The following is a 27739-nucleotide window of genomic DNA, read 5'->3' on the forward strand; positions in this document are numbered from 1 at the left end:
ATCTCTGACTTCGACATTTAACTGATGTTATTGCCAGTGCATGCGCGAACCACCTCCCATTGGCCCCCTGCATTGCGATCGCGGAGAACAGATGGGTTGACAAGGCAGCCATGGACTTACTGAAGGCCGTAACTGTCATCTTGGTCCTCCGATGAAACTCATCTACAGCCTGAACTCCATAGGAGACTGTGATTTTTCTATACACTGGAATACCGTGATATTGAAGTATATAACATAAGTAGACGATTGCTGCTTTAAGTGCCCTAACGCAACTAAACAATATAGTAAAAAAATATATATATATATATATATATATATATATATATACACACACACACATACACACACACACAATCACTGTATTATATACTATGTATACTGTAAAAATATAAATATATATATACGTGTGAGAGTAAAATATAAGAATTTGAATCATCCAAATTCCCCATTAATAATAAAGAAATAAAAAAAATAATAGAAAAGTAAACATATTTGGTATTGGCCAAAAAAGTACAATCTAGCAAAATATAAACTTATTAAAACCTTATGTCAAATTCCGAAAAAAAAAAAGGCAGAACAAAACTCCAGAATTTCCATTTTTGAGTCACCGTATGTACTTCATAATAAAATAATATTTTTTTATTGTACAATGAATGGCATGAACAAAAAACTCCAAAAACAATAGCGGAATTGTGATGTGCATTTTTTTCCCCAATTTCAATGCACTTGGAATTTTTTTTCTATTTTTTTTAGTACATTATTTGGTGAAATTAATAAAAACTACAACCTATCCTGCAAAAACACACAAGCCCTCGTACGGCTCTGTCAACAGAAAAATAAAAACAATAATTCTATTAGAACAAGTGGAGGAAAAAAAAAAATCAGAAAAAAAAAAAATACCAGAGTCGTTAACGGGTTCAAAAAGACCAATTCTCCAAGGCCAAAATCTTTGGGTTTAGGATTACCAAATGTGGACATCAACGATGGGTCACTGTTCCCCAATTCTAATGACCAGGTGACCATGAAGATGGTCTTCAATAAGGCTAAGTGCCCACGATGCAGAAATGCTGCGGAGTGCTTCTGCATCTCCCTGGCAGAAAAAATGCATGCGGATTGTACATGCGGATTGTACATGCGGATTGTACATGCGTTTTTTCTGCCAGGTAGAAGTGTTTGTGAAGCGTTTTGCACATGCATTTCTGCATGCGGGTTATCAAGCGCTTTCCAAGCGATTTTAGCATCACTTGGAAAAAAAGCTTGACAACTTGGTCACACTATATAAATCCTTGCAACCGGCATGAATTTATGTTGTGTGACAAAGTTACGATGCTGCAAATGCAGCATCAATAATAAAAAAATAAAAAAAAAACACATTATACTCATCTTCCGATGGCCCCCGGTCTCCTTCTCCGATGCGCCCAATGTCTTCGGCGGCTCGTGGTGCTCTAAAAAGGACCTTCCATGATGTCATTGATTCATGTGACAGGTCACGCGACCGCCGACGTCAGCGGTCGCGTGACCTGTCACGTCTAAATGACGTCATGGAAGGTCCTTTTTAGAGCACCACAAGCCGCCGGAGACACTGGGCGCATCGGAGAAGGAGACCGGGGGCCATCGGAAGATGAGTATAATGTGTTTTTTTAATTTTAAGTCTTTTTTAACTACAGGTACTATGGTACCCGGGTCTGGAGGAGAGTCTCCTCTTCTCCAGACCCGGGTACCATCTGCGCATTGAATCGCATAACATCCGCATGCACACTTGTATGTGGTCCAATGCAAGTCAATGGCGGCGATTTTGCCGCGATTCCGTTAAATTAATAGTTGTGCTGCGGATTATTCCGCAAAGATAATCAGTAGTGGAAATTTCCGAGCATGTGCACAGAACATGTGGATTATCATTGGGAAACATGGCAGACAAGTTAACAAGTGTTTTTAATGCGTTTTCGCGGCGGAAATGGCGCTGCGGAAACGCAATAAATCCGCGTCATGGGCACACAGCCTAAAAAGCGAAATTCAGAGAAACGATAAAGCAAACGTGAATACTAGAGACCTACAAATATGCTGGCATTTGACATTTGATAGATTAGTTGGCTGGTCAGATGGTGATGTGTCCTTCAGGTCATAATGTCAGGGACAGGGCTAGCCCCTAATCTTGCCTATGGAGATAAATGAGTGACTTTGTCCAGCTGCTGACCTTTAGGATAATGAAACTGTAGAATGAGATAGATACATATTGGAAGTGACTAGCGATGGCTCGTGCTACAAGCCGACGTATTGCTGGGTACTCACATTCTCAGGAATACTGGGCAGCTCTCGAGAATCAGGCACTGTGAAGTAGGAATGCTGGAGGGGAAAAAAGGAGAAAATGGTTAAAAAAAAATGATAGGGAACAAAAAAAAAAAAAGTAGTAGACGTGAGAGTGAGCCAAGCGAAGGGAGAACTCTGACCACAAACACTGTTCAAAGAAATCCCCAACATGAAAGAAAGATGGAAATTTTACTTTACCACACTTCATAATAAAAAAAAAGTGCGTGCACTGGGATCTGAAGCCGAATGCATCTGCCAGATGGAGGGTGATGGCTGCACGGCAATCGGCTCCATACTGTGACATATCAGTGGCTTCACTCATCACCGGAAGCAGCATTTATGACAAGTGACGAGCTGATTGTGTTTCGCTATGAATTCCTAATAAATTCTTAGTGTAAAACCAGAAGCATCCATGGGCCTGACGTCTTTTTACAGAAATTGGGTATTAAATATGATCAATTAGGCGCATTGGACTTTTGGAACATTGTGTCAAAAATCATCTTTAAGGGAATATGACACCGGGATTGTTCCATCTAATCTGACGACAGCATGATATAAAGACAGAGACCCCAATTCCAGCGATGTATAACTTAATGGCCTGCTTGTTGCAGTTTTGATAAAATCATAGTTTTATCAGGAAGAGATTACCACTAGAGGACTAGTAAACCTGCTGCTTAGTAGTTCAACCCCGCCCCCAAAACTGATTGGCCAGTTTCTTATCTTCTCAAAAAGCTGCCAATCAGTGGTGTGGGCGGGGTTATACAGTGCTCAGCATTCAGTGAACTGCTAGATCTGCATCAGATACAACTGGGATTTTATCAAAACTACAGCAAGCAGCCCAGTAAGTGACACATCGCTGCAATCAGGGTCTCTGCCCCTACAATATGCTGCTCTCAGATGGGGGTGGCAAAAACATGGTGACATATACCCTTTAAGGTGAGTTCAGATATTGTAGTCAAATCATGTTGTTTTTTTTCCCAATGAAATAGACATTCATTGATTTTTAGCAAATGACTACAGCATTGAAAATCCAAGAGATGAGCTGGGATGTGGAATTACATTATGAGCAATCATCTAGTGCAATGTTAGCTTCGCAACCAGGCAAAATTTGATTTTGATAGTTTTCCACTGATATCTTGCTGCCGCTGTATATATTTGTATTATAGAAGTAGTTTTCCAGAAAAGCGGAGATAAACTCGCTGCCGTGCAGACTTAGTTATGTGCTCACCTGCACTTATAAACAGATCAATTCAATGACATTATATCAGATTTTGCACAGAATCCAATGATATAACATAAGGCCTCAGTGACAGATCTGTATGATGAAGTGCAAACCGCCAAAATTTATTGCACGTCTGGGTAATAGGAGCGATCAGGTACAAGGGAGCAAGTTGGTACCGGACACCTCTGGTGGTGGCTTATTCCCTTGAGAACAAAACATGCAACATGCTCAATCCTCCCGAGTTGGTAGACCGCCATACACCTTAGACAGTCAGACCAAAATCAGTAGGTTCTGCTGATATTTTTCAGATGTGTTTGGCTAGCTTTAGTATCGGTGCCAAGCCTAAACAACTCCTAGTCAAGACAGCTGGTCACTGGGCATGTTAGAAGGCAAAGCCATGGTGCTCAGGCGCAGCTAATAATCAGCTGAGCCTCATTACTTGCGTTTGAAACGAGACGAGCATTTAATGAAATCTTGTAGGTCTTTCAGTTTCTTATGGATTCTCAAACTCCAATCTGCTCTTTTCTCAAACTTGATTTACAAAAATGCTAGAGCATGCCCTCCTCATCTCCCAGCTAGACTACTGCAACATCCTTCTCGGTGGCCTCCCATCTAGTAGTCTTACATCCCTCCAATTGATTCTTCACTTTACTACACGAATAATCCACCTGTAACGCTGATGGATGTGGACCCACTGCGCCACAGTCTGGGCTTACCCTGGAGGAGCGTGACTAAGTGTCTATCGGGTATTCACTAGAGCCTCTAATGGTGAGGATAGGCTGGGCCGCTGGTGGGCACCAGCTACCACCCCAGGGCAGCCCCCAGGACGGCAGCAGCTGGCCCACGGATCAGAGCAGGTATACGAGGTACAGGAGGGGCAAAACAGAAGCATAGTCAGACGGTCCAGAGTCAGGGCAGGCAGCACGGGTTCAGAAAACTGAACCGAGGTCAGGAGCGGAGAGATCAGACATAACGGGTCAAAGAGCTGGGTCAGTAACAGGTGAGACGAGACGAAATAACACAGGACTGATTGCTGAAACTGACAGGAACCTAAGCACAGGCAAAGGAGTGGAGGGCGGTGCTGCCTAACATATAGCACCTGCGGGATGGTGATTGGCTGGAGAATCAAAATCCTGGAGAACACAGCAGGGTTAAATTCCTGTAGGATCTGGCCACGCCCCCTATAGCCATGTGCAGAGTTGGAATTGTTGCATGGACTCAGTGCGGCGGCCAGGCAGAGTAGCGAACGCAGTGAGTAGCACGGCAGCGGGAGCGCATGCGAGTTACCACCATGACACCACCTCTGCCAATTCTCCCACTGGCTCCCGAATGCACAGAGAACACAGTTCAAAATACTAGCAATGATTTATAAGGCTATCCATATCCTGTCTCCTCCATATATCTGGGATCCTAAATTCCCACTATCTTCCCACTCATAATCTCCAGCCCTCATTAGATCTCCTTCTCTCCTTGTCCGCTCCTCACACAACTATCTCCATGATTTCTCTCGTGCTTCTTCCATACTCTGGACTGAGTTACCCCAACTAATCAAGACTCTCCCTGACCATCAAAATCTTCAAAAATAACCCCAAAACCCACCTCTTCAAGAATGCCTACAATCCGCCAGGACATATCAGCGGCTTTTACCCTCACCTACTGTAGCCTTCCCTTGTAGATTATAAGCCCTCGTGGGCAGAGTCCTCGCTCCCATTGCACCTGGCACTCAGCCTTGTGACTAAGGGAGCTATAAAATAAAGAATATTAATAACATCTAACATTTATGTAAAAATTATTATTATTGCATTTACTGTAGCGATGACCATAGTGCATCCTCTGATTTTTTATCTCTTGTTACTTTCTAATTGCCTTTATGTTTCTTCATTTCCTTTTACGTTACTTATTTAGAGATGGCTTTGTGTGTTAGGCTCTATAAAGGGTCTATCCATTTCTGTTGATATTTTTTTTTACTTAAATGCATGTATTTGGGGCTAAAATAATTTTTGCTATCGAATTTCATCAAAAATTAGACCGTAAGAACGAGTTCACTGACAGATTATCAGTTAACCCATTCAGCAGCCAGTAAAAGACAATACAATGCAAAATCTATAGAAGGCAATCGGCGCTAAATTTGGAATGAAACCCAATTATAAAAATTATATTTAGCCAAAAAGAAATACAAGGAATCTGTCATCAGGTTTTGCTACGTAATCTGACAGCTGCATGATGTAGGGACAGAGACTTTGATTCTGGCGCTGTGTCACTTAGTTTATTGATTGCAGAAGTTGTGATACAATCACAGTTTTCTCTGCTGCTCATGCTGAGAATGCTGAGCTGTGTATAACCCCGCCCATACCACTAATTGGCTGCTTTCTGTGTATAACCCCGCCCACACCACTGACTGGCTGCTTTCTGTGTATAACCCCGCCCACACCACTGACTGGCTGCTTTCTGTGTATAACCCCGCCCACACCACTGACTGGCTGCTTTCTGTGTATAACACCGCCCACACCACTTATTGGCAGCTTTCTGTGTACACTGTATATTGACAGAAAGCAGCCACTCAATGGTGGGGGTGTGGCTGGACCAGAAGGCACGAGTCCCGCAGTGATAATCTCCTGCTGATAAAACACTAATTTTATAAAAACAGCAAAACACAGCCCAGTAAGTGACACATCGCTGTAATCAGGGTCTCATGCTGCTCTCAAATTACACAGGAAAAGCCTGCTGACAGATTCCCTTTAAGTAAGAATAAAAATGTCCCTAAAAGTAGACAAAACACCCACTTAAAATCATTTGCCCTATATAGAACTGTCGTTTAGGATCCCACTTTGCCACTCTGTACATAGAGCTTTAATTATTCCATAATATTGAAGATATCCCCATCCATAACATCTGGCATCACATCTGCTATACTTCTCTGAAAATCTGCAGGAGTCACTTGTGAATTGCTGTGTTGTGATAGCAATATCACTCCGTTTCAATGTATGCAATGCAAACGGTAATGAAAACTTTTCTGCATTGCACTTAAATACGTTCCATCAAGTGGATTTTTGACAGGGTAAACTAGTATTTAAACAGGATTAAACTACGGAAGGCGCAACACTGTCACAAGTTCTAAAGATACAACAGGAAAAAATATTAAAAATCAATGACAGATTTGCTTTAAAGACGTTTTCATTTTTTTTCCAGGCAAGAAAATTATGACATATGTTATGAGAATGGAAGAGAAAACAATACCAAGAGAGATTATAGATCTACCCAAAAGGAAGAAAAAAACATATACACAACATAACCTGCAGCGCGCGGCTCTCCAAGGCTTGACAGGTAGTAATGGGCGATCGAGATGACAGCGCATCACAGGGATGAACATCAAAAAGTGGTCACAATATACAGAGAGAAAGAAAAAGCCTGCGCTGCGCCCCCCAGTGATATTCGGACTTTGTGAATAACTAATGTGCCGGAAGAGACCCGAGCAGAGAGCTCCTTGAGCAATGTCTTTGATAGCATTTCATCCTTCTGCTCGAGTGCACGGGATACGTTGGGAGGGAAACTGTCAGCATTCCTAGAATCCACTGGCCTGAGAATGGGGGGCAAGGTATAATGCCGGTGGACTACTAGGCATGGGGAAAGTGACTCCTCTGCAGGTCACACAGGCCTTTCCGGTGACACAGAATCATTGTGGTCCCTGCCAGCTGGTGACTTCTCAAAGCCTACCAACTGCAACCTGTCAGGAAGGGGCGATGGACATTAGCTAGAAGGAGCTTCTGGAGGAGCAGATGATATAAAAAAAGAAGAGATGGGCTTGCATCAAGAAATGTGAAGAAGACATGCGATGAACATATGTTAGAAAATAGGTCACGTTACATCCATGAAACTACGATATGTGACTCATTGGGGCCACATGTATCAGAAAACTGGCTTAATTTGTGCCAAAAAAACCTGGCTTTCATGCCTTCCATACTTTTGAGTGTTTGTGGGATGTATACATAATGTTTGGGTTTTTCATGTGGACTTTGGAGTTGATTCTGCTCTAAGTTCCACATCAAAAACTGATTCAAAATACTCTAAATAAGGTTCTGATTCAATCCGAAGGGAAAACTGGGCAAACTAATGAGGCTTTTTTAGGTTCCAAGAGGAAAAAGAAGCAACATGGAAATTCAACGTGATTCAGTAGCAGAAAACCGCCCCATGTAAAAATAAATAAAAACACTCCCCCAAAAACCATCCCGTTGATCTCCACAACCCTGGCCATATCATCCACAAGGTGAAGGTCCCAATTCATCAAAGCTTTCACACCGGTTGTGCCAAAATTTGGAGACTTCTGGAATTTTCACACCATTATCTCCCAGCTCTGACGAAATGGGTGAAGCTGAGGTGGGAAGGGGGGACTGACGCGCGTCGGAATTTGCTACACTACAAATCTTTCTCCATCACGGTAAGGTGAGGTGTACGACACTTGTCCAACGATCCTGATTCATGAAGAGATATGTGCGTGTGACTTTATTATGCCGCCTCGTCAAGACCAGCATCTTCCTAGCCATCAAATATGGCAAATATGGTTGCCAAAATTCCCTCCATGATAGGAAGTTGAAGAGTGTGTCCAGGAACAGAAAAGAAGGTCTGCTTATCATTTCAGAAAAAACGTGACTCTTGCTTGTGGACCATGCCTGGTAATGCTACTCATCAATATTTAAGAAGTACCCAACGCCGCCAATGGAGGACCGTGGCGCTGTTTCTGTAAGAGCAAAACCCTTTCCTAATCCTAGACAACTCTTTCCTTTGTGAAGGTAAAATATGTAATATACCAAAAGTCTTGTAACAACACACATAGGAGCCTCAATAAAAGATCACACATCCACAATTTCACCAATGTCCCGTTTCCACTGGCTATCAAATGTAATTATCAAGTAATCAAGCTTCATATATCTGCTGAAGCAGAAACACCACCTCCGCTTATCGTCTATGGTCTTGAACGCCATTGATTTGTTGTCATAGAAACAACAATGTGTGATATGGCAGCATTAATCGTGTAGGTAAGAAATTATACTCATCTGAAAGGTTTAAGGTACGGGCGGTCATAGAAAATAAAAATAATAATTATACATATATGTATATAATATATTATAATTATATATATATATATGTATATATATATATATATATATATATAAATTTATTTGTTGTAGTTTAAAACGTATTCTGCAAAGAATATGTTGGAAATTGCTTTTTTTCTATTGCAATTTTCCATTCTTTTTTGAGTTTTCCCTTTTGGCTGCAAAGAAGTTTGAACGATATAGAAGAGCAGTCAGGAAACACTTAAGGTCTTCTCAGTCATCCGAAGACGGAAGGTCAGGAGGCCTCCTTACATTTTAGACAGTCGGACAATCCTATCAAAATTGCAGGTGCGGCTGATTTTTATCCAATAGGCACGAGGACCTTAGAAGTGGAAATACACATCAGACAGAGGTTGGTTGATGGCTGGTCGACCGCTGAATCAATGCTCATCTGGTTAATGACCATTTAATCAATGGAGTTACACACAATGTATTCCATAATGGCATTTACTTTTCTTCAACTGGGACATATATATTCAATGGCACGGAGCAGAGGATGAAATATCTTTTGGAAAATGCTTTTATTTTTTAATGAAATATCACCTGTGGACAAAAGAATCATGGTCGACTTCAATCCAGCAAAAACAATAATTTAATCCGAGAGCGGTCGAATTTTTTTCACGAGCCCATAGACTTGTAATGTCGATTTTGTTCTGACCCCGCAGATAAAATTTCAACATGTCTCCGATTTTTTTTCTGCGGACTACTCGGTCAAAGGAAAAGATCGGACATGTGTATAGCCCCATAAAATATCATAGGTATGAGTGCTATCCATGAAAACCACGGATAACACTTGGACGAGAAAATCGGTGGTGTGCACGAGCCCCATTGGGTCAAAATAATCCATTTTCATCAAATTTAGTCTAATTTGTGTTGGCACCTTAAAAGATGACCAAAGCGGCCATACATGTTAGATTACCCCTGGCGAGTAATAGAAATTGGCTGCTATAGAACGTCAAAAAATCTTTATATCTCTCCCAGAAGGATCATTAGTGGATCGGACAAAAATGTAAAACACGGCGCACTGGTGTTCATATGTTGATGGCGTGGCATTGGTCGCCTTGATGTTGAATTTCACCACCTGAAACTTCGTTATGGGTAAAATTATCTTTTTTATCACCTTTAGTGGAATGTATATTGAAGAAGATGAAAAGGTTTTTGAACAGGCAAGCATGGATGTCAGTCTTACCACACTCAGATGGACTTCAGTTCCAGGTTCTGGAATAGGCAGTCTATAGAGAGTCTCCAAGAGCTCGTTACGCTGGTTGTCCTACAAAGAACATTACACACATTAAAATCAGTTCATCCACCCGAGAAAACAAAATGTTATTTGCCTACTGACTTTACTTAAAGGGTGGAATCCATCAGCATGTTCTGCCATGTAATCTGACAGCAGCATGATATAGGGGACAGAGACCCTGATTCCAATGATGTATCACTCAGTTTACTGGATGCAGCAGTTGTGATACAATCACAGTTTGCTGCAGATCTAGCTGAGCTGTGTATAACCCCGCCCACACCACTGATTGGCAGAAAGCAGCCAATCAGTGCTGGAGGTGTGGTTGGACCAGGAGGTACCAGGAACCTAGTCCTGTTGTGAAAGTTTCTTGCTGTTAAAACACTGATTTTATTGAAACAGAAAAACACAGCCTAGTAAGAGAGATATCGCTGGAATCGGGGTCTCATCATCCTACTCTCAGATTTCATAGCAAAACCTGCTGACAGATTCACTTTAAAAAGGTATTCCCACTTTGTACATATATGGCATATGCACATAAGTTAACCTTAAATAGAGGTCCCAACTATTAGACTCACATGATTCTTGAGTATGGGCCAACACATGCAGTGGAATTCCTATTCATTTGTATGGGAGAGAGGAGTACGGTGGATCCTGGGCACTGCTGCTGACAAAGGTTAATCCAGGCTGTAAGTATAAAACACTTCCAATTTATTGCAACGCATTTCGGAGTAGAACGTGATGCCTGAGGAAGGATTCTACTCCGAAACACGTTGCAATAAATTGGAAGTGTTTTATACTTACCGCCTGGATTAACCTTTGTCAGCAGCAGCAGCAGCAGCGCCTGGGATCCACCACACTCCTCTCTCCTTTACTTGTGATGTCCTCTCTCCTTTACTTGTGATGTCCTCTCTCCTTTACTTGTGATGTCCTCTCTCCTTTACTTGTGATGTCCTCTCTCCTTTACTTGTGATGTCCTCTCTCCTTTACTTGTGATGTCCTCTCTCCTTTGGTGTGCAGCGGCTGGAGCAGAAGCCACGATTAGATTATACATAACTCTTTATGAAGTTGTGCCACGTGCAACCTGATCAGGTGAGCGACCAACCCTCCGACTCACCTTCACCTGTTGCCCAAGGTGTTACTCAGGGAGCACCACTTGTTTTTTTTTATTTCTCCAGGTTATTCATTTGTATGGGAATTCTGACCACCTCTCCATTGAAAGAAGTGGACGACAGGGCCCCCTCCTCGAGACAGCTACAGGTCCCATTGGTGGAACCCACAGATATCTTGGCCCAAATTCAACAGACTCATAGGCATATATAGGCTGTACTCGGAGTGTTTGACGTGTGAAACCAGCAAAGAGGTTTATATATCTTAATTGTTCTAAATAGTAAGATTTTTGGGGTAGGCTGCTAAAATAAAAATCAGTGCTCCTCTTGAAATTGTTTCAAACGGTTATTGCGTGCGACACGTTTTTACTCCTAAGAAAATCTCTTCAATGTCCCACCAAACATTTATAGTCAGGCTTACACTTATTTTTACATTGGCATAAATTGGAAATGAAGATTTTTCGTTGGATTTCCTAGTCTTCAGCAGCTAGGTCATATAATGGAGTAGGTTACCTGGTTTTTCAAAGAGTAATCCGCCAAGATGTTGAGCAACTTGTAAAAGACTTCAAACCATGGGAGGTAGCTGAAAGGAAGCACATTAGGAAGCGAGGCAAGTTTAAGGATTCGGAAGAGGAGTCAAAAGAAAAATCCATGCAAGACATTTGCAGCGTATATTGTACGATTTTGTTATAAAAAGGAAGGGGTTCCTACACTTTCATTTGACATTTACAACTTATTTTTTTAAAGGGAGTCTGTCAGGGAGAAAAAAAATCCTTTGTGAACTAAGCACATCAATATGTAGGACAGCTCACCCTGAGAAGAATTGTGCCTGTATCATCAAAATCCATGGTCTACTTTCCCAGAAAATTATCTTTTACCTGATATGCTAATTAGCTGTGTGGTGCGATGTGCTGTGAACGGTCCGGTGTACCATGGATGGTTCAGTGTACCGTGACTGGTCAGGTGTGCCATGGGCGGTCCGGTGTGCCATGGACGGTTCGGTGTGACATGGACGGTTCGGTGTGACATGGACGGTCAGGTGTGCCATGGACGGTCAGGTGTGCCATGGACGGTTCGGTGTGCCATGGATGGTCCGGTGTGCCATAGACGGTCCGGTGTGCCATGGACGGTCCGGTGTGCCATGGACGGTCCAGTGTGCCATGGACGGTCCAGTGTGCCATGGATGCCCCGGTGTTGTCACGCCAGGTTTGGGAAAGACTTAGGAGCCCAGAGACTAGGGAAAGGGGGAAGTGGAGACCTCCTGATCTGGTTTATTGTCACCCTGTCTCAACTACCATCCCTATATTGCCTCTTCAGCAATCGCCACACGCGTGCCTCACCCTGTCTTTCCCTGGCGTATGGCTAAGGCTAAGGATGGGAGCAGATGAGCACTAGTTGATCTCCACTAAACTCTATAGACAACAAGGGTAGACAAACAGGGGGGAGAATGCTTAGCTTTAGACGACTCCACACAAATGCGAACTCGGCCTCAAGCTCCAGAGAGTACGAAGTACTGCTCTTGCTAAGCCTTCACAAGTAGAAATGAATATAGCCGACACCTCCCTCTCAGACACACCAGGTATATATACACCCAGGCCAGGGAGCGAATTACCAGAGGGAGGGAGCCTCTGGGTCCTAGAGACAGCCTCTCATCTAAGATGTCTGTAATGCTAAAATTAGAGGTCTCCTGCAACCAACTGCAGGGCGATTGTCTGTCACCTCTGATACACCCTTGACAGGTGTTCTGTGAACGGTCCGGTGTGCCGTGGACAATCCGGTGCACTTCCCCTCATCTATTCTGCCTGTCCAGCTGCTCCCCCCTACATAGACTGACAGCACTGGTTTCAGTTGGGCTGGCGTTGTCAATCAATGAAGAGGGGAGTAGCTTGCAGGCAGAATGACTGAAAGAAGGTGCACCAGCAGGTCTACGGTTTGATATGATACAGTTGATGGCAAGAATAGTGCCACCTGCAGCGCTATTCTTGTTTTTAAAAACCCCAATAAGGTCAATCAAGGTTTTCAAGTACACAAAACGTAAAAGTCCAATGGCACATGTTAAGTAGATTGGTAATCCGGGATACAACTTGCTGGTGCCGAAAATGCTTCCGTTACCAAGAGTAGCCATGATGTTAGTATAAACAGAGGCCCCCTCCACACCCCCCAAAAAATAGCTTTTTTAACTACCGTCTGCATAACAAGTGAAGCTCTCAATGTAAAGCATCAGTCCAGTGTATTTTATTTTTCTTTCCACCCCAGATTGGTATCACTAATGTCTATTTCATGGCAGTAGTAAAATACTGATCACCCGCCGTCTTCTGCTTTTCCCAGTGCCGCTCCAGTCCTGCTCCGCCATCTTGTGACCGCAGCTTCTGGCTGCAAGGAAGTCACAACGAACGGTCACAAGCTCTCAGTGTAAGTCAATGAGGGCCTTATTCTGGCTCTCATACACTTATATTGAGAAGTAAACCTAAATAAATGAACTTGGATATAAGTTGGTGTGCATGCAGCATGTAAGCAAGGGTTCACACATGGCCACGAAATGGAAGAAAACAAAGACAGAAACATAATAAGCAAATACCCTGCAGTAAATAAACAGCAATAGTGCATGAAAGTAATATAGGGTACTTAGTTAACATAATTTTGATCAAATGAATGCAAAAGCCATCCCACCACGTCACGGTGACCCTATTCGGGATGGTCCTTACTGTAATAATTAAAACCTTACCGTTTGTCAAGTGACATGCATGTGGATAAGGGCTTACATGCTCTTACCAGCTGCATGCACACCAACTTATATCCCAGTTCATTTATTTAGATTCTTTCGGTTAGATTGCTAACTGTGCATATAAAGGTGTGGTCTGCCTTTTCCTTGAGCTATCCATGTTGTTCCCCATGGCTGCAAGTTCATTAGCCAGGCTCTGTCCTTCTCAGCCCTTATCCACATGCAAGTCACTTGACAAACGGTAAGGTTTTAAATATTACAGTTAGGACCGTCCCGAATAGGGTCACCGTGACATGGTCAGATGGCTTTTAAATTCTTTTGATCAAAATTATATTAACTAAGTACAATATATTATTTTTATGCACTATTGCTGTTTATTTATTTACTGCAAGGTGGTATTTGCTTAATAGGTTTTTGTCTTTTGTTTTTTATATTGAGAAGTGACTTCCGGTCTGGTCTGCCCAGCAAACACTGGCGTGATCCCGGCATGTCACAACAAGCAGAAGACAACCAGAGCGGTGCCAAGAATAGAAGAAGAGGGGGGGTTTATAAGTATTCTACTACACGCAGGGAACATACATTAGTGACCCACTCCAGGGGGTGAAATTAAAAAAATAAAAAACACTGGAGTGTTGCTTTAAGGGCTTTTCATCCCAATGATCTTTATTTCCAATCACGGCTCAGTTTAAGCATGTCAAGTGATTGAATGACAAGTGATAATTTAATTTAAAAAAAAATGAGGAAGAAGCAAATTATTTATTATTTGTTGCCTATATAGCACCATTAATTCCACAGCGCTTTACAGACATCAGCACTGTCCCCATTGGGACTCACAATCTAAATTCCCTATCAGTATGTCTTTGGAGTGTGGGAGGAAACCGGAGAACCCGGAGGAAGCCCACACAAACACGGGGAGAAGATACAAACTCCTTGCAGATGTTGTCCTTGGTGGGATTTGAACCCAGGACCCCAGCGCTGGAAGGCTGCAGTGCTAACCACTGAGCCACCATACAATGCTAACCACTGAGCCACCGTGCTGCCCATGATAAGTTTGTCGGCAGCGCATCACGGGTTGCACCTGTGCTGATGGCAACCATGTAAGCTGTATAAGCAGAGGGGGGACCAGAAGATCATTCGGATGATGGCGATTAATCCTTACCCGTTAAAGGCAATTTATCTGCTTGTGTAAAGGATCGCAAGTGTTTGTATTTTCCAACTTTTACAGGCAAAAAAAAAATACAAATTGTACTTAAAATATTCTGATATGTGAAAGGATAAATTGTAAGAATAAAGAGAATAAATGAAAAAAATATGAAGGAATTACTTGGCAAATTGCCAACGACATTTTTAAGCTCTTCGATAGTTCTACGCTTCAAGTACAGATCATGTCGAGGATTTGGGGAAAGTATATAAATGAATTCGGGGTGCACCTCCGCCTGGTAGAGGGCTAAGCACAAAGAGCGAATTCTAAAATCGAGCTGGATAGATTTGTGAAAAGCCTTTACAAGACACTGCGTTCTGCCAACTGTAAGGGGATCTGTGCCCCCATGGTTAGGAACGGAGCAGCTTGGAGTAATAAATGAAGTGAGATGCAATTTACGTGACAGATGAGTGAGCGGCACTAATGTTTGTCTGAAGCCTGCAAGTACTACTGTAAAATTTAAGTAGCTTATCAAAATATACTGATAAGCAACATAACTTTTCATGTTATATGACAGCATTATCACTTGTGCTAATACATTTCAATCAGCCTGGGCTGCTGTGAACTGGATATTGCCGAGTGGAAAATGATTAGCAGTTTAAACAAGGAGCGGCGGCGCAGTCACAGTGTAAACATTTGGGGAGGATTAGGCAGCAGAAAAGTCTCTTGCTATAAACAAACTTGCACAAAATTGCAGCAGCTGAAGGAGAACCAAGAAATCCTCTCAGTAAAAGGACTTGGAGAGTGAGATTAAGGACCTTTCAGTAAACAGCCGGATTACAAGACCCTTATCGCTGGAAACTCCCCCCCCTAGTTAGCTGAGAAGTGAGAGGACAAGGGGGGATTGGGGATCCGAGAAAAATGGGAAAGAAGCACACGGAACAAACTTTAGAAGAGTCTACAATATACGATTCTTGTCCTTTTCCATTTGGTAAATTGAAGAGGTTTTTCATAGCATTGATGGTATGGCCATTTTTTGATTGGTGGGGGTCCAAGCTCTGGGATTCCTAATGAAAAGGACTTAAGAACTTTTTTGTGACCGTGACGGTTCAAAAGATAAATTCTTGCGTGTTTATGCAGATCTGTAGGCCCCGATACAAAAGAATTTTGCCAAAATTCTATCGTAAATTGTTTCGAAAAGCCATAAAATTTTGGTGCAAAAATTTCGCAACTTTTGGTGTTTTCCCTCCAGGTTCTCCCAGCTATGCCAAAATGGGGGAAGCTCAGTGAAGCTGGGGAATGATGGGTGCACAGCACAGGCATGACACCACGTCTTGTCGTCTAATTCATGACGAGTGCAGCGTTACTTACACCAGTGAGTCAGTGACTGGAGTAAGATTTCTGGTGTGCCGCACAGAGGCGCACACCGCTCATCAGACGCTCCCGATTCATGAAGAAACAAGAGCCTCTTCATGAATCAGGAGCGTCTGACTTCACAACGCCCCCTTCCTCATCAAAACTGTCAAAAAAAATCGCCAGTTGTAATGAGTCAACGGGGCCATATATTCAGATTTAGATACATTTTCTTACACCTAGTCTACCCTCCATTCTACCAGCTGGAGCAGCGGGATCTGCATACTTTATATTTATGAATAATTGTGAACATGAGCAATTTTTTGAATTAATATATATATTTGTGAACTTGTTATTCAGTTGTGTAATCAGGACAAACATCAGATCATTTTCTGCAATTGGAGAACTTTGAAAATTGCCATAATAGTACAGAACATCAAGATTATATTTATGGAAACACAACACACCTTATGTATATATAATGTATATGAACTAGAAGATGAAGCAAGAAAATAAAAGCTTAAAGGGGACCTGTCACCAGATCAAATGTGTCCAGTTTTTTTTATCTTATTTTATTCCTGTTGCTCCTCCTGAGTATTACATTTTTTATTTATTTTTTTTTTTTTTAATTCGCCATATGGTCCCAGAGATATGGGCCTTTTTATTAAGCACCATTTTTTATGGTCTTTATCAAGGGTGCGTGGCTCACAGGGTAATAATGCAAAGCAGCCATAACACACGCCCCCGAGGATCCATCAACGACGTCCCTACAAATTCTCTGAAATTGTATAGCGGATTTTAAAAAGGTAAACAATGGAATAATTAGGGGTGATCGGTCCTCTTTAAAAGAAGTCTATCAGCACAGAATGACTATTTAAATCAAACAAAGTACTAAGTGCACCCTTGGTGTGGATGAGCAGTCCTGCGAACCGTTATACCTGCTTATTGTTCACGTATACCCGTCCTCTTCTGACTCATGTAAAACTAAAGCGGTCAGTCAAGGAAGAGGAGGGTGTAGATACATGCAAAACAAGTAGGTGGGAAGGTGCACTGAACTGTTTGGCCACACCAAGGGTGCACCTTGCACTTGTGCTTGGTTTGAACTGTCATTTTGTGCTGACAGACACTCTGGTCAAACTCTGACAGTCAGCCTTAACAGCACGCCGTCATTGGGGGGGGGGGCGTCATTTCGTACACCCATCAGCGCGCCCGTGACGTGATCGTCAATGGGTTGCTATGACAGCTAGGGGTCTGTTGAAGACCTCCGTGCTTGTAATTACAGAGCTTCCTTGAAACCCTGCCTGTGGCCAGGCTTAAAGGAGACAGTGATGTTCACCATATGCAGCAATGCTGTTGCATTGATCACTTGTGCAATATACAGCAGACAATCGCAGATTAAATTCCCCTAAGGGACTAACAAGTACAGTGGAAAATAAAAAAAAATAGAAAAAAATTAAAAACACAAACGATCAAATCACCCCTCTTTTTCCCTATTAAAAATAAAGATAAGAAAAAAATACACGTGATATTGTCACGTTCAGAAAAGTCCGATCTATCAAAATATAAAAATAATTAACCCGATTGGTAAACACCGTAACGGAAAATAATTCAAGAACGCCAAAATTAAATAGTTTTGGCTGCTGCAATATACAAAAAATGCCGTGACAACCAATCAAAATGTTACATCTATCCCAAGATGGTATCAATGAAAACGTCGTCTCGTCCTGCAAGAAATAAGCCGTCACAAGGTTCCATCGGGCGAAAAATTAAAACGTTACGGGTCTCGGAAAATGACGTCACAACCCAAAAATTTTCTTTTGCAAACTTCAGATTTTTTTATCACCACTAAATGAATAAAAAAAAATGGAGATGTTTGGTATGGCCGTAATCGTATTGATGAGCAGAATCATACTGTGAGGCCATTTTATCATCGTAAAAATAATTCCCCCCAAAAAATGTCACAATTGTATTTTTTTTTTTGCAATTTCTCCCCACATGGAATTTTTTCCTCCCATTTTCCAGTACACTATGTGGTAAAATGAATGGCGACATTTTCAAAAGTATAACTCGTCCCGCAAAAAAAAAAAGTGTGGACAGAAAAAGAAAAAAGTTATGGCTCTGGGAAGAAGGGAAAGAAAAACGAAAACGCAAAAATAGAAATTGGCCGTGTGGTGAAAGGGTTAAGGAGTAACATTTTTGGGGGGAGTGCTTCTTTAAAAAAAAGACTTAGCACCAATGATGAGACAATATTTCAGTACTGATACAAGAGTTAAATGAGGAGACATCCCCTGTCTTATGTTAGATGTTGGTGTCACGGATGCTCCAACAAGGTCCAACTGCTGAGACCCCCTAACAATTGCTTAAACATGTGCAGAGGAAAAAAATGGAAAGACAAGTAGCGCAATAGGGTTTTATCCGAGTAGCAAAAAGGGAGATAAAATGCGATTTTATGCTCACATGGAGGGGTTGTGAGAGTCACAGCCCCTATGTAAAACTTTAAAACAGGTGGCTGCAGATCCACATTGTAGAGAAACTTAGGAAGCTGGAAATAAGTGGGTAAATTTTGAAATGCGTTTCGAAGTGAAACATGCTTCATCAGGACATATTGTGGTTTGTCCTGATGAAGTATGTTTCATTTCGAAACGTGTTGGCTAATAAACTGCATTTCAATGATTCCTGTTTCCTGCTCATCTCTGAACCACTGCCAGCGCCGATTTTACCCACTTATTGTATTTCCAGCTTCGTAAATTGCTTAAACATGGCAGAGGAGCTATTAAAGAGCTGTGCCATTCTCCGGTCCGTTCTGTTTCTCTGGAAGCAGCATGGCTGTCTCGTTATCGTAATAGGCTGACCACCCGATCATGTAGATGCCATGGCACAATGCTTTTCTAGTAATCGCCGCGAGGGCATGCCACCATCGCATACCCTGAGACAACTTCTTAAAGTAGTTGCATAATTACACATTCCCTATTATGATGATTGCATAAATCGTCCACTTTCAAAAACGTAGATCCTGATAGTTCTGATGATTTCATCACTATGATCAATCTATATAGCGGGAAGTTATAATTCCCTATATGTCTACGGGTCTTTGGCAGAAATAGTGACATGCGGATAATATCATGGTAATATGGAGCGGACGTTCAAGCTGCTCCGTAATATATTCTCCTTGGCTCACCAAAGCTCGGCCTATGCGTTAAGGCTAACCTCAGGTCACTACTTAAGAAGCACCAGTGACCTTGAGTAAAATGTATTATTTATTTGACATGCAGACTTTCTGTGTATATGCATACATTTTACTTTATACTCGGGTAGACTTGCTTCACTCGCTCTCAAAGGTAGTAGATTGAAATCTCACTGTCTAAGCTGACCTTCTGTTCTGCAGCCGGCCCCGGCTCCGAGTGCTAAATATCCATTAAACTCTTAAAAGAGAAATGTTGTCCTTCTGTAATTTCGGCTGCGGCGCTCTAACCCTAATTCTAACCCTAACCATTAAAGGAGCCATCACCTGACATAAACTGTGCTGTTACATGGGACTGCAAAAAGACCCATAGCTCTACATCTGGAAACCTCAAGAAGCCTCATTCAGATGTCGGTTTCCTTTGCGTATGAGACTAGATGAACATTTATTCTTCAGTGTGACGGAACTGATTTTCATCCATTTTTGGTTAGCATTTTCCTTTTTACCATCTTATTTTTCACTTGTGCAAAACAAAAAATTTCCAAATCCTTTAGACAGAAAAAAAACAAAAAAAACAACAGCATTCAGAAAACAGATGGTATAACAGTGCTATCCATTTCTTGACTGATCAATTCTCTTGAATTGGTGACTTTGATCTGTAAGTTGTTTCAAAAATGGACGTTTTTTCATTTTTCTTCTTCGCGGACAATCAGTTCATAAAAAAAAAAAAACAAACTCAAAAACATGTAAACTTGAAAAACAAGAGAAAGACGGACGACTGAATGAGGCCGGAAGTAAAAGTCCGAGGCTGGAAGTAAAAGTCCAGTCTCTCGGGTTGATGCTTTAGTGCACAAACTGCAACTCTGGTCCTTGCGTACACACTCACATTGGAGAGGTTGCTGCAGAACAAGGCGCCATCCTGTAGTCTGGTCTGTCAGCACGAGTGCTGCGCTGACATGGGTAGTGACTACCGTTATGCACGTGATTGTAGAAGATATAGTCACTTTAAGCCTGAAGTGATAGGAAAAGTTTTAACACAGAGTGAACAAAAGCGATTTGGTCTCCAGATTTTGTGGGCGGAAAATCCAAAAGTACATTAAAGTAGCAGCAAAGTAGATGACATTTTACCAACTTTCACCTGCATGTTGAGTAAAGAACCCTATGCACAAACGGTAAAAATTCACCACGTATCAGTGTCAAAATGAACACATAAAACATAGATTTTCACAAAGAATCTGCAACAAAGTTTTTTGCTGCAATTTACTTTCTTTGCAGATGGACCCTTAGGTTGCGACTACATGACAACGTTGTCCATGTTGACAAATTAAAAATCACATCTAAACTTTCTTGGTCTTCTATGGCATGTTGGACCTTTGACAGCGCGGATTTACATCCACTTTCCCTCCAAGATTGCAGGGTCGTATTGCGACACCTAAAATACAGAGATTGCACCAAGCAACCGGGTATGATTTTTTGCAACTTACTTGTTGCAAAAGCCCTAGTTATCCAAAGTCGCCCGGTAGCCCTCGCCCTTAAGGGGTTTATGACCTTAGAAAAACAACTTTGGGCCCGATTCATCAAAGCTGTTATGACGAAAAACTGGCATAAAGAATTTGAAAAATTGGAACATTTCGAAATGCAAAGTTGTGCAAAAATCTTGCGCACTTTTACGCCGGTTTAAAACAGCTCCACAAAAATAGATGGAGATGGGGAGAAGCCCAGGTGGGGAATAGCCACATCCAAATTCATAAGAAGTGCATTTCTTATGCTAGAAATGCTACTCTAGTTCGTGACTAGAGTAGCATTTCCAGCAGGGTGCATGCCACTGAGAAGATGTGACAAATTCATTAGGTGGTGTGTACTTTTTAATAAATTTGGTGCATTTGACTACCGCAAGCCCTTAATTAAGACTGGCGTGCACGTCAGTCTTAATGAATCAGCCCCTTTATTTCTAAAGACCTGCAATACCAGACCCACAAACAACTGAGCCCCAAAAAGTAAAAAAATTATTCAAAAGTTTACCCTTTTACACAGTACCCTTCAGAAGCCGGATAAGGGGCTGGCTCCAGAAGATGGCGTGGTCAACAACTTTTAGGCAGGTTTACTGAGCCTAAACCCCAAAAATTGCACATACTTCGAGCACAATTTTTTTTGCTTGCACAAAGGAGTTGTAGATTATATTCTCTGACTTTACCACAGTCTAAAAAAGAGCCAAGTTTATTAGCTGGTAAAAATTTGTCATACTGATTTTTTTTTTTTTTTTAAAAGAGTGGTATATAAAGCCCAATTCTTAAAAAATATGCCCCTCACACAACACCTTCAAAAGAAGAAGAGGAAGAAGCGGAATCCATGGTGGAGAAGAAAAACAATGCTACAATGAGAACCGATATTTATGTCCTATATGTAAGAACACTACTAAACCCAAAGTCTCACTGTGGGTAACAAGGGCACAATTACTTTGGCGAGAGCTCGGATTTCTGATGTCATCGTTTATGCCTAGTTTTATCATTTAGGTTGTATATATTATACGGGCCAATCTCATTCACTCTCTAGTTATTGGATAAATTACTTTTATACGACTTCGTATATGGATTTTGGAGAAGGATATAAAAGTATGCCGTAAGAGGATTGTTCCGCCGAGCTACACTTTGATATGATGTGATCTGGAAGTCATTATTGAGGCACGCGATCTGATCCGTGACAGGTAGAGTGTAAAATACATACAGATTTTGGTTGAACAGTCCACGGTGTAGTCCTTGGCTGGGAATACGGGCACAGCTCACAATATAAGTGTCACTAAAATCAATAACACGAGTGTCTGGCGTATTGTAGACCCTGCTGAACAGACCGGTGCACCGCCGAGAGAGCGGAGCTGGAGCTGCTTTCTCTCCGGTGTGCACTGCCCATGTTACGTCTAATGATGGCAGTGTTGAGGTACGTGGAGCTGACATTTCCTGTCTCTTCAATCTCCCAACACAGGAGACATAACAAGACGTTTCATTCACTCATTAACTCTTTACGTTCACTTAAAGACGTGTCGGAGAAATCCATCACAATTCAGTATTGGGAGGATCTGAACGGAGGAGAGTGCGGTTTAGGATAGACTCGTAAGCGGCAGATTTTCTGAAAATCAGTCCCATGCAACCGGCAAGGTTTTCTTCGGCAGCAAGCACATAGATTTTCACAAGGACCCTTTACATGAATGAACAATTCATATCCTAAAACCATTAATAAAAAATATTTGCCGCTGAAATCGTTCTCACGACATCTTTTTCAGCCAGATTCCGTCTCGGAAACCGCCTAAAAAGACCTATGAAAAAAAAACGCTGTAAAGAATAAACTTCTGCATTTCTATGTAAAAAAGGGACTTGCTGTACATATGTTCAGGCTTCTCAACATTTATTAACCACTTCAGATTTCTAAAAAAAAAAAAAAAGCCAAACGGTTAAAAGAAGTAACATGTCCGTTCTTCTGGCGTTTTCCACTCTGGAGATTCTCTGTGCTTTCAATACAAGTCAATTGGAAAGATCAATAGACGACCAGACATTCTTTGGAGCGTTTTTGCAAAAAAAAAAAAAAAAAAGCGAGAGCTTTATACAATAGAGTGAAAAAACAAACAAACAGAAAATCGCGTTAAAAAGATGTCACAAAAACATGGAAAAATACTTCACAAAAAAACACCGGTGACTAAAACCGGCAGAAAAAACATCAGGAAATGGACAAAAAAAAACCAGCACAAAAAAAGCTTCAGAAAAAAAAAAAAGTCTAGAGTTCCCGGAGAGTCTTCTGCTTGAAAAACTTGTTGGGTTTCTTTGAGTTTAAAAGACGTTGACCAATCCCATTGTAAATGACTTGGGGGAGTCTTTATGATCTGTATCCGCAAGGTCTTCACTTTTGTATTTGTGTAGATTATTCAATGCAAATAAGGGGGGACAGGTGCTATCCCCCATAAAAAACAGGAACAGCCAACAACCAAAGAAGGGGACATGGAACTTGTTGGAGCGCCACGGCCTATTTAGTCTTCTCATAGTAAGGATCGGGCATTAATATTAAAGTTCAGGAAAAGCCCCCATAATGGACATTTCTCATCCTTCTTCAGAATAGGTGATAAATGATTGATCTCTGCTGATACTACCAATAAGGTCCTGAGCCCCCCGGTCCATCTACGGGACTAGTAAGATAGCACACACAGTATGTTCAATAGCACCTAAAAGGGCAACATGGATATTATACATATTCAAAACAACTCAAAACAATTCAAAAAGACTCCTTTATCATTGGATTAGGTCAGGGGATCTAGCCGAGCCAACCGGCAAAGAAGGCTGTGCCGATTTACACGTAGTATGCAATAATCATAAGTCCCTGACACCAGGAGTGTGAGTGCAGCGCGGTTCAGTGGGTGCTCACCACTTCTAGGATATTTCAGATTCTGTCTCACTGACAGATTATGTTCCATTAAATACATCTACAGTTGTGTCCCCTAAAAAAATGAAGGGCACAATGGTCATTCATCTGCACCATGTTTTGAAGTCACCAAAAAAAAAAAAAAAAGTAGTAGGTAGCGATGAGCAGATGGATTCACAGGTCCTTGGCGCCAGATGGGAGCGCAGCGTCCTGGCGCCTATCTGCTACTGGTGCCTATTCTAACTCATTGTTGAAGTGATGTCGCAAAAAGTCTACGAATCCGAAGAGGAGACGGGAATTCCAGCAGCTGTACGGAGGGAGGTCTCCGAGCTCCCGCCCAGTGGATCACCGACCTGTACCCAGGACCAGTGTCCTGTGAATCGATTCACTCATTCCTAGTGGTAACCACCATGTATGATCCAGTTTTTGGTTGACAATCCAATAAATGCACTAAGGCTTCGTTCACACGTAAGAAGCGGACTGGTATTCGGCTTTACTAATCTGATCCAATACGGTTAGTCTATGTTCACATGTGGCATTTTTGCAGCATTTTTGTTCTGCAGAAAAGAAGCTGTGATTTACAGTCCCAGCAAAACCTATGAGATTTCAGAAATCTCATGCTCACGCTTGCATCGTGTCAATTCTTTCAGCATTTTTGCAGTGTTTTCTTTTCACCATAGAACGCAATGAAACCGTGCCGCAGAAAAAACACTCCAAATAGGTTTTGTTCCATTTTTCTCTGTGCAAATTAAATGTGTGATTAGTCTACAGTACATGTATAATAAAGTTAGTTTTATTCACCAAAAACACTACAAAAAAATATGCTGCAACATTTTCGGAAGAAAAAATTGATAATGATTTTGTTTTCAAAAGAAGGTTCGGAAAAGGTATAAGAAGCCGGCTGGTATTCTAATCCAATGCAGTTAGGCTATGTTCACACGTTGCGTTTTTGTTTTTTTTTCTGCAGAAAAGAAGCTGCATTTTATAAACCCAGCAAAAGCTATGAGATTTCAGAAAATGTCACTTCTTTCAGTGTTTTTGCAGCGTTTTTTTTCACCCATAGAAAGCAACGAAGAAGTGCAAAAATGTTGCATAATTTTTTGCTGTGTTTTTGGTGACTAAAACTAACTTTATTAAACATGTACTGTGGACAAATCACACATGTAATCCGCACCGAAAAAATGCAGCAAAACCTGATACTATGCTTTTCTGTTGCATTTTTGCACTTTCTTGTTGCTTTCTAGGGGTGAAAAAAAAGCTGAAAGAAGTGACACACTGCAAGTGTGAGCATGAGATTTCTGAAATCTCATGGCTTTTACTGGGACTGTAGAACGCAGCAGAAAAGAAAAACAAAAAAGCGACGTGTGAACATAGCCTAACTGTATTGGATCAGATTGGTAAAAACAAATACCAGTCGGCTTCTTCTCAGCCTTCTTTTTAAAACAAAATATTAATGAAATTTTTCTTCTCAAAATCCATTAATGAACATAAAAGTAAAATGACGATATTGTTGCAAGTGTGAGAAGCGAAGCGCGCACCGTAGGAAATAAGGAGGTTTGATGCGGACTGGACGCAGCGCTGCCAATTTGTCATTGCGAAACTATGCGAGTCTTTATCTGAAGAGCGCGAGAGCCTTGAGCCTATAACCCAAACACCCCGTCCCTTCCAGCTTCAGCAGCTCTGCCAGTCACCCCTGTTGTGCGATTTATAGCTTATGACTTGCATATATTTAATTTGTAACCAAAAACTTCCCCTTCCTGTTAACTACCTTAGAACTCCCTGATTAACTCTTGTTTTTACAGGTCAGAGGTTAAGCAAAGGAAGGGAAGCAGGGGATTCTGAGAATGGCCAGGACCCACAGCTCGCTGGGTCCTGTGGAAGAAAACATTAAGAAATAAGTGATCGGCTAAAGACTGCTCGAGACAGTTTAGAGTTCAAAGGATCAGAGAAACATAAATCATCGCGGCAAAAAAAGTAAACAAGGGAAGGAGTTTGCAGCCATCATCCGCCTCTTTGTATCTGCTCCCAGTTATGCGTTTTTTTGCCTCCTAATAGAAAATGACACTTTTACAACAAAATTCCATAAAGAGAAAAAATGCACTCCCCCCCAAAAAAAAGACAAAGACCCAATGTGTCAGAATTAACCATTTCATCCGCAACTTAATCATGGCCGGCCATTATTTCGGCTGTCAAACAAATAAATGAGGGCACTTTAATAAAGCTACTTTAGGTAAAACGTTGTGACCCCCTTAAGTGCCGGTGCCTTTAATGCGCCATAAATCTGCTCCCGGGGCCAGTCCTGAATTACGCCCTATATAAAAGCGCAGCGCTGTTTCGTTTATGTGCTGCATCTTTTCATCATCTCACCTGTATAAAAGATCTAACTACCTTAAAAGAAAAAAATAGGTATTTTATGAAGTTTCTTATAAAGTGTAGTTCGGCCCCGCAGACACCGGGAGAAGCTGAAGGTCAGGGGGACATTGGTTTAAACACTCTGGAGTTAGGCTTGGCAGGCATGTTTAGTGACTGTAGTAAAGGAGGTGATGACATACGGATGCTGAATAAGCCACTGTGCAACAGAGTTTATACAGACATCAACTGCTACATTAAATTCTGATTAAAAAAAAAAGGAAAAAAAAATATTGCTCTGTTTATTTCTCACATAAAGAAGCATCCTTCACATTTCCTGGATGTGCTCCAAAAATGTTCTCCCCTCCGACTCGCTTTTTGGGGAAATAATAGGTAAAGAGTGGGGGGGTATCAAGGATAGAGCACAATGGCATGAGACAAATACTTGTTACCTAAAAAGGTTGTCCAGGTGTAAAAAATATATATACATTTACTCACTTGCAAGACTGTATTAGGTGCCCCCTCCGTTACTGCTCTGTTCTCAGCATTCCCCGTCAATCTGCTGATCGGCTGCAGCAATTACAGTTTTATGTCCACTGTTACACCTCCGTTCTCAGCGTTCCTCGTCAGTCTGCTGATCAGCTGCAGCAATTACAGTTCGACGCCCGCCGTTACTCCTCCGTTCTCGGCATTCCCCGATCTGCTGATCGTCTGTAGCAATTACAGTTTTAAGCCCGCCGTTACTCCTCCGTTCTCGGCATTCCCCGATCTGCTGATCGTCTGTAGCAATTACAGTTTTAAGCCCGCCTTTACTCCTCCATTCTCTGCGCTCCCCATTGGCCTGCTGATCGGCCGCAGCAGTTATAGTTTTACACCCGCCTTACTCCTCCGTTCTCGGCATTCCCCGATCTGCTGATCGTCTGTAGCAATTACAGTTTTACGCCCGCCGTTACTCCTCCGTTTTCTGCATTCCCTGATCTGCTGATCGGCTGCAGCAGTTATAGTTTTACACCCGCCGTTACTCCTCCGTTCTCGGCATTCCCAGATCTGCTGATCGGCAGCAGCAGTTATAGTTTTACGCCCGCCTTACTCCTCCGTTCTCGGCATTCCCCGATCTGCTGATCGTCTGTAGCAATTACAGTTTTACGCCCGCCGTTACTCCTCCGTTTTCTGCATTCCCTGATCTGCTGATCGGATGCAGCAGTTATAGTTTTACACCCGCCGCTACTCCTCCGTTCTCGGCATTCCCAGATCTGCTGATCGGCAGCAGCAGTTATCGTTTTACACCCGCCGTTACTCCTCCGTTCTCGGCATTCCCCGATCTGCTGATCGGCAGCAGCAGTTATCGTTTTACACCCGCCATTACTCCTCCGTTCTCGGCATTCCATGATCTGCTGATCGGCTGCAGCAGTTATAGTTTTACACCCGCCGTTACTCCTCCGTTCTTGGCATTCCCAGATCTGCTGATGGGCTGCAGCAGTTATCGTTTTACACTCGCTATTACTCCTCTGTTCTCGGCATTCCCAGATCTGCTGATCGTCTGCAGCAATTACAGTTTTACGTTCGACGTTACTCCTCCGTTGTCGGCATTTCCTGTCGA

At 42.0% G+C, this 27739-nt stretch overlaps 1 protein-coding gene across 4 annotated transcripts in view; it reads right to left on the minus strand.

The window, feature by feature from the left end:
* DENND1A (DENN domain containing 1A) overlaps positions 1-27739 on the minus strand; it is a 754510-nt gene that overhangs the window by 412749 nt on the left and 314022 nt on the right. For all 4 annotated transcript variants that reach the window (XM_073639759.1, XM_073639756.1, XM_073639757.1 and 1 more), the window contains exons 6-8: positions 11503-11572; positions 9833-9913; positions 2290-2343 (exon numbers count right to left, since the gene is read on the minus strand). In XM_073639759.1, coding sequence (XP_073495860.1) covers positions 2290-2343; positions 9833-9913; positions 11503-11572 — 205 coding nt within the window. The remainder of the gene's footprint in view (positions 1-2289; positions 2344-9832; positions 9914-11502; positions 11573-27739) is intronic.

This window comes from Phyllobates terribilis, unplaced genomic scaffold (assembly GCF_046119375.1).
Source record: "Phyllobates terribilis strain yellow unplaced genomic scaffold, ASM4611937v1 Scaffold_7__3_contigs__length_470593459, whole genome shotgun sequence".
In the NCBI taxonomy this organism is placed as follows: Eukaryota; Metazoa; Chordata; class Amphibia; order Anura; family Dendrobatidae; genus Phyllobates; species Phyllobates terribilis.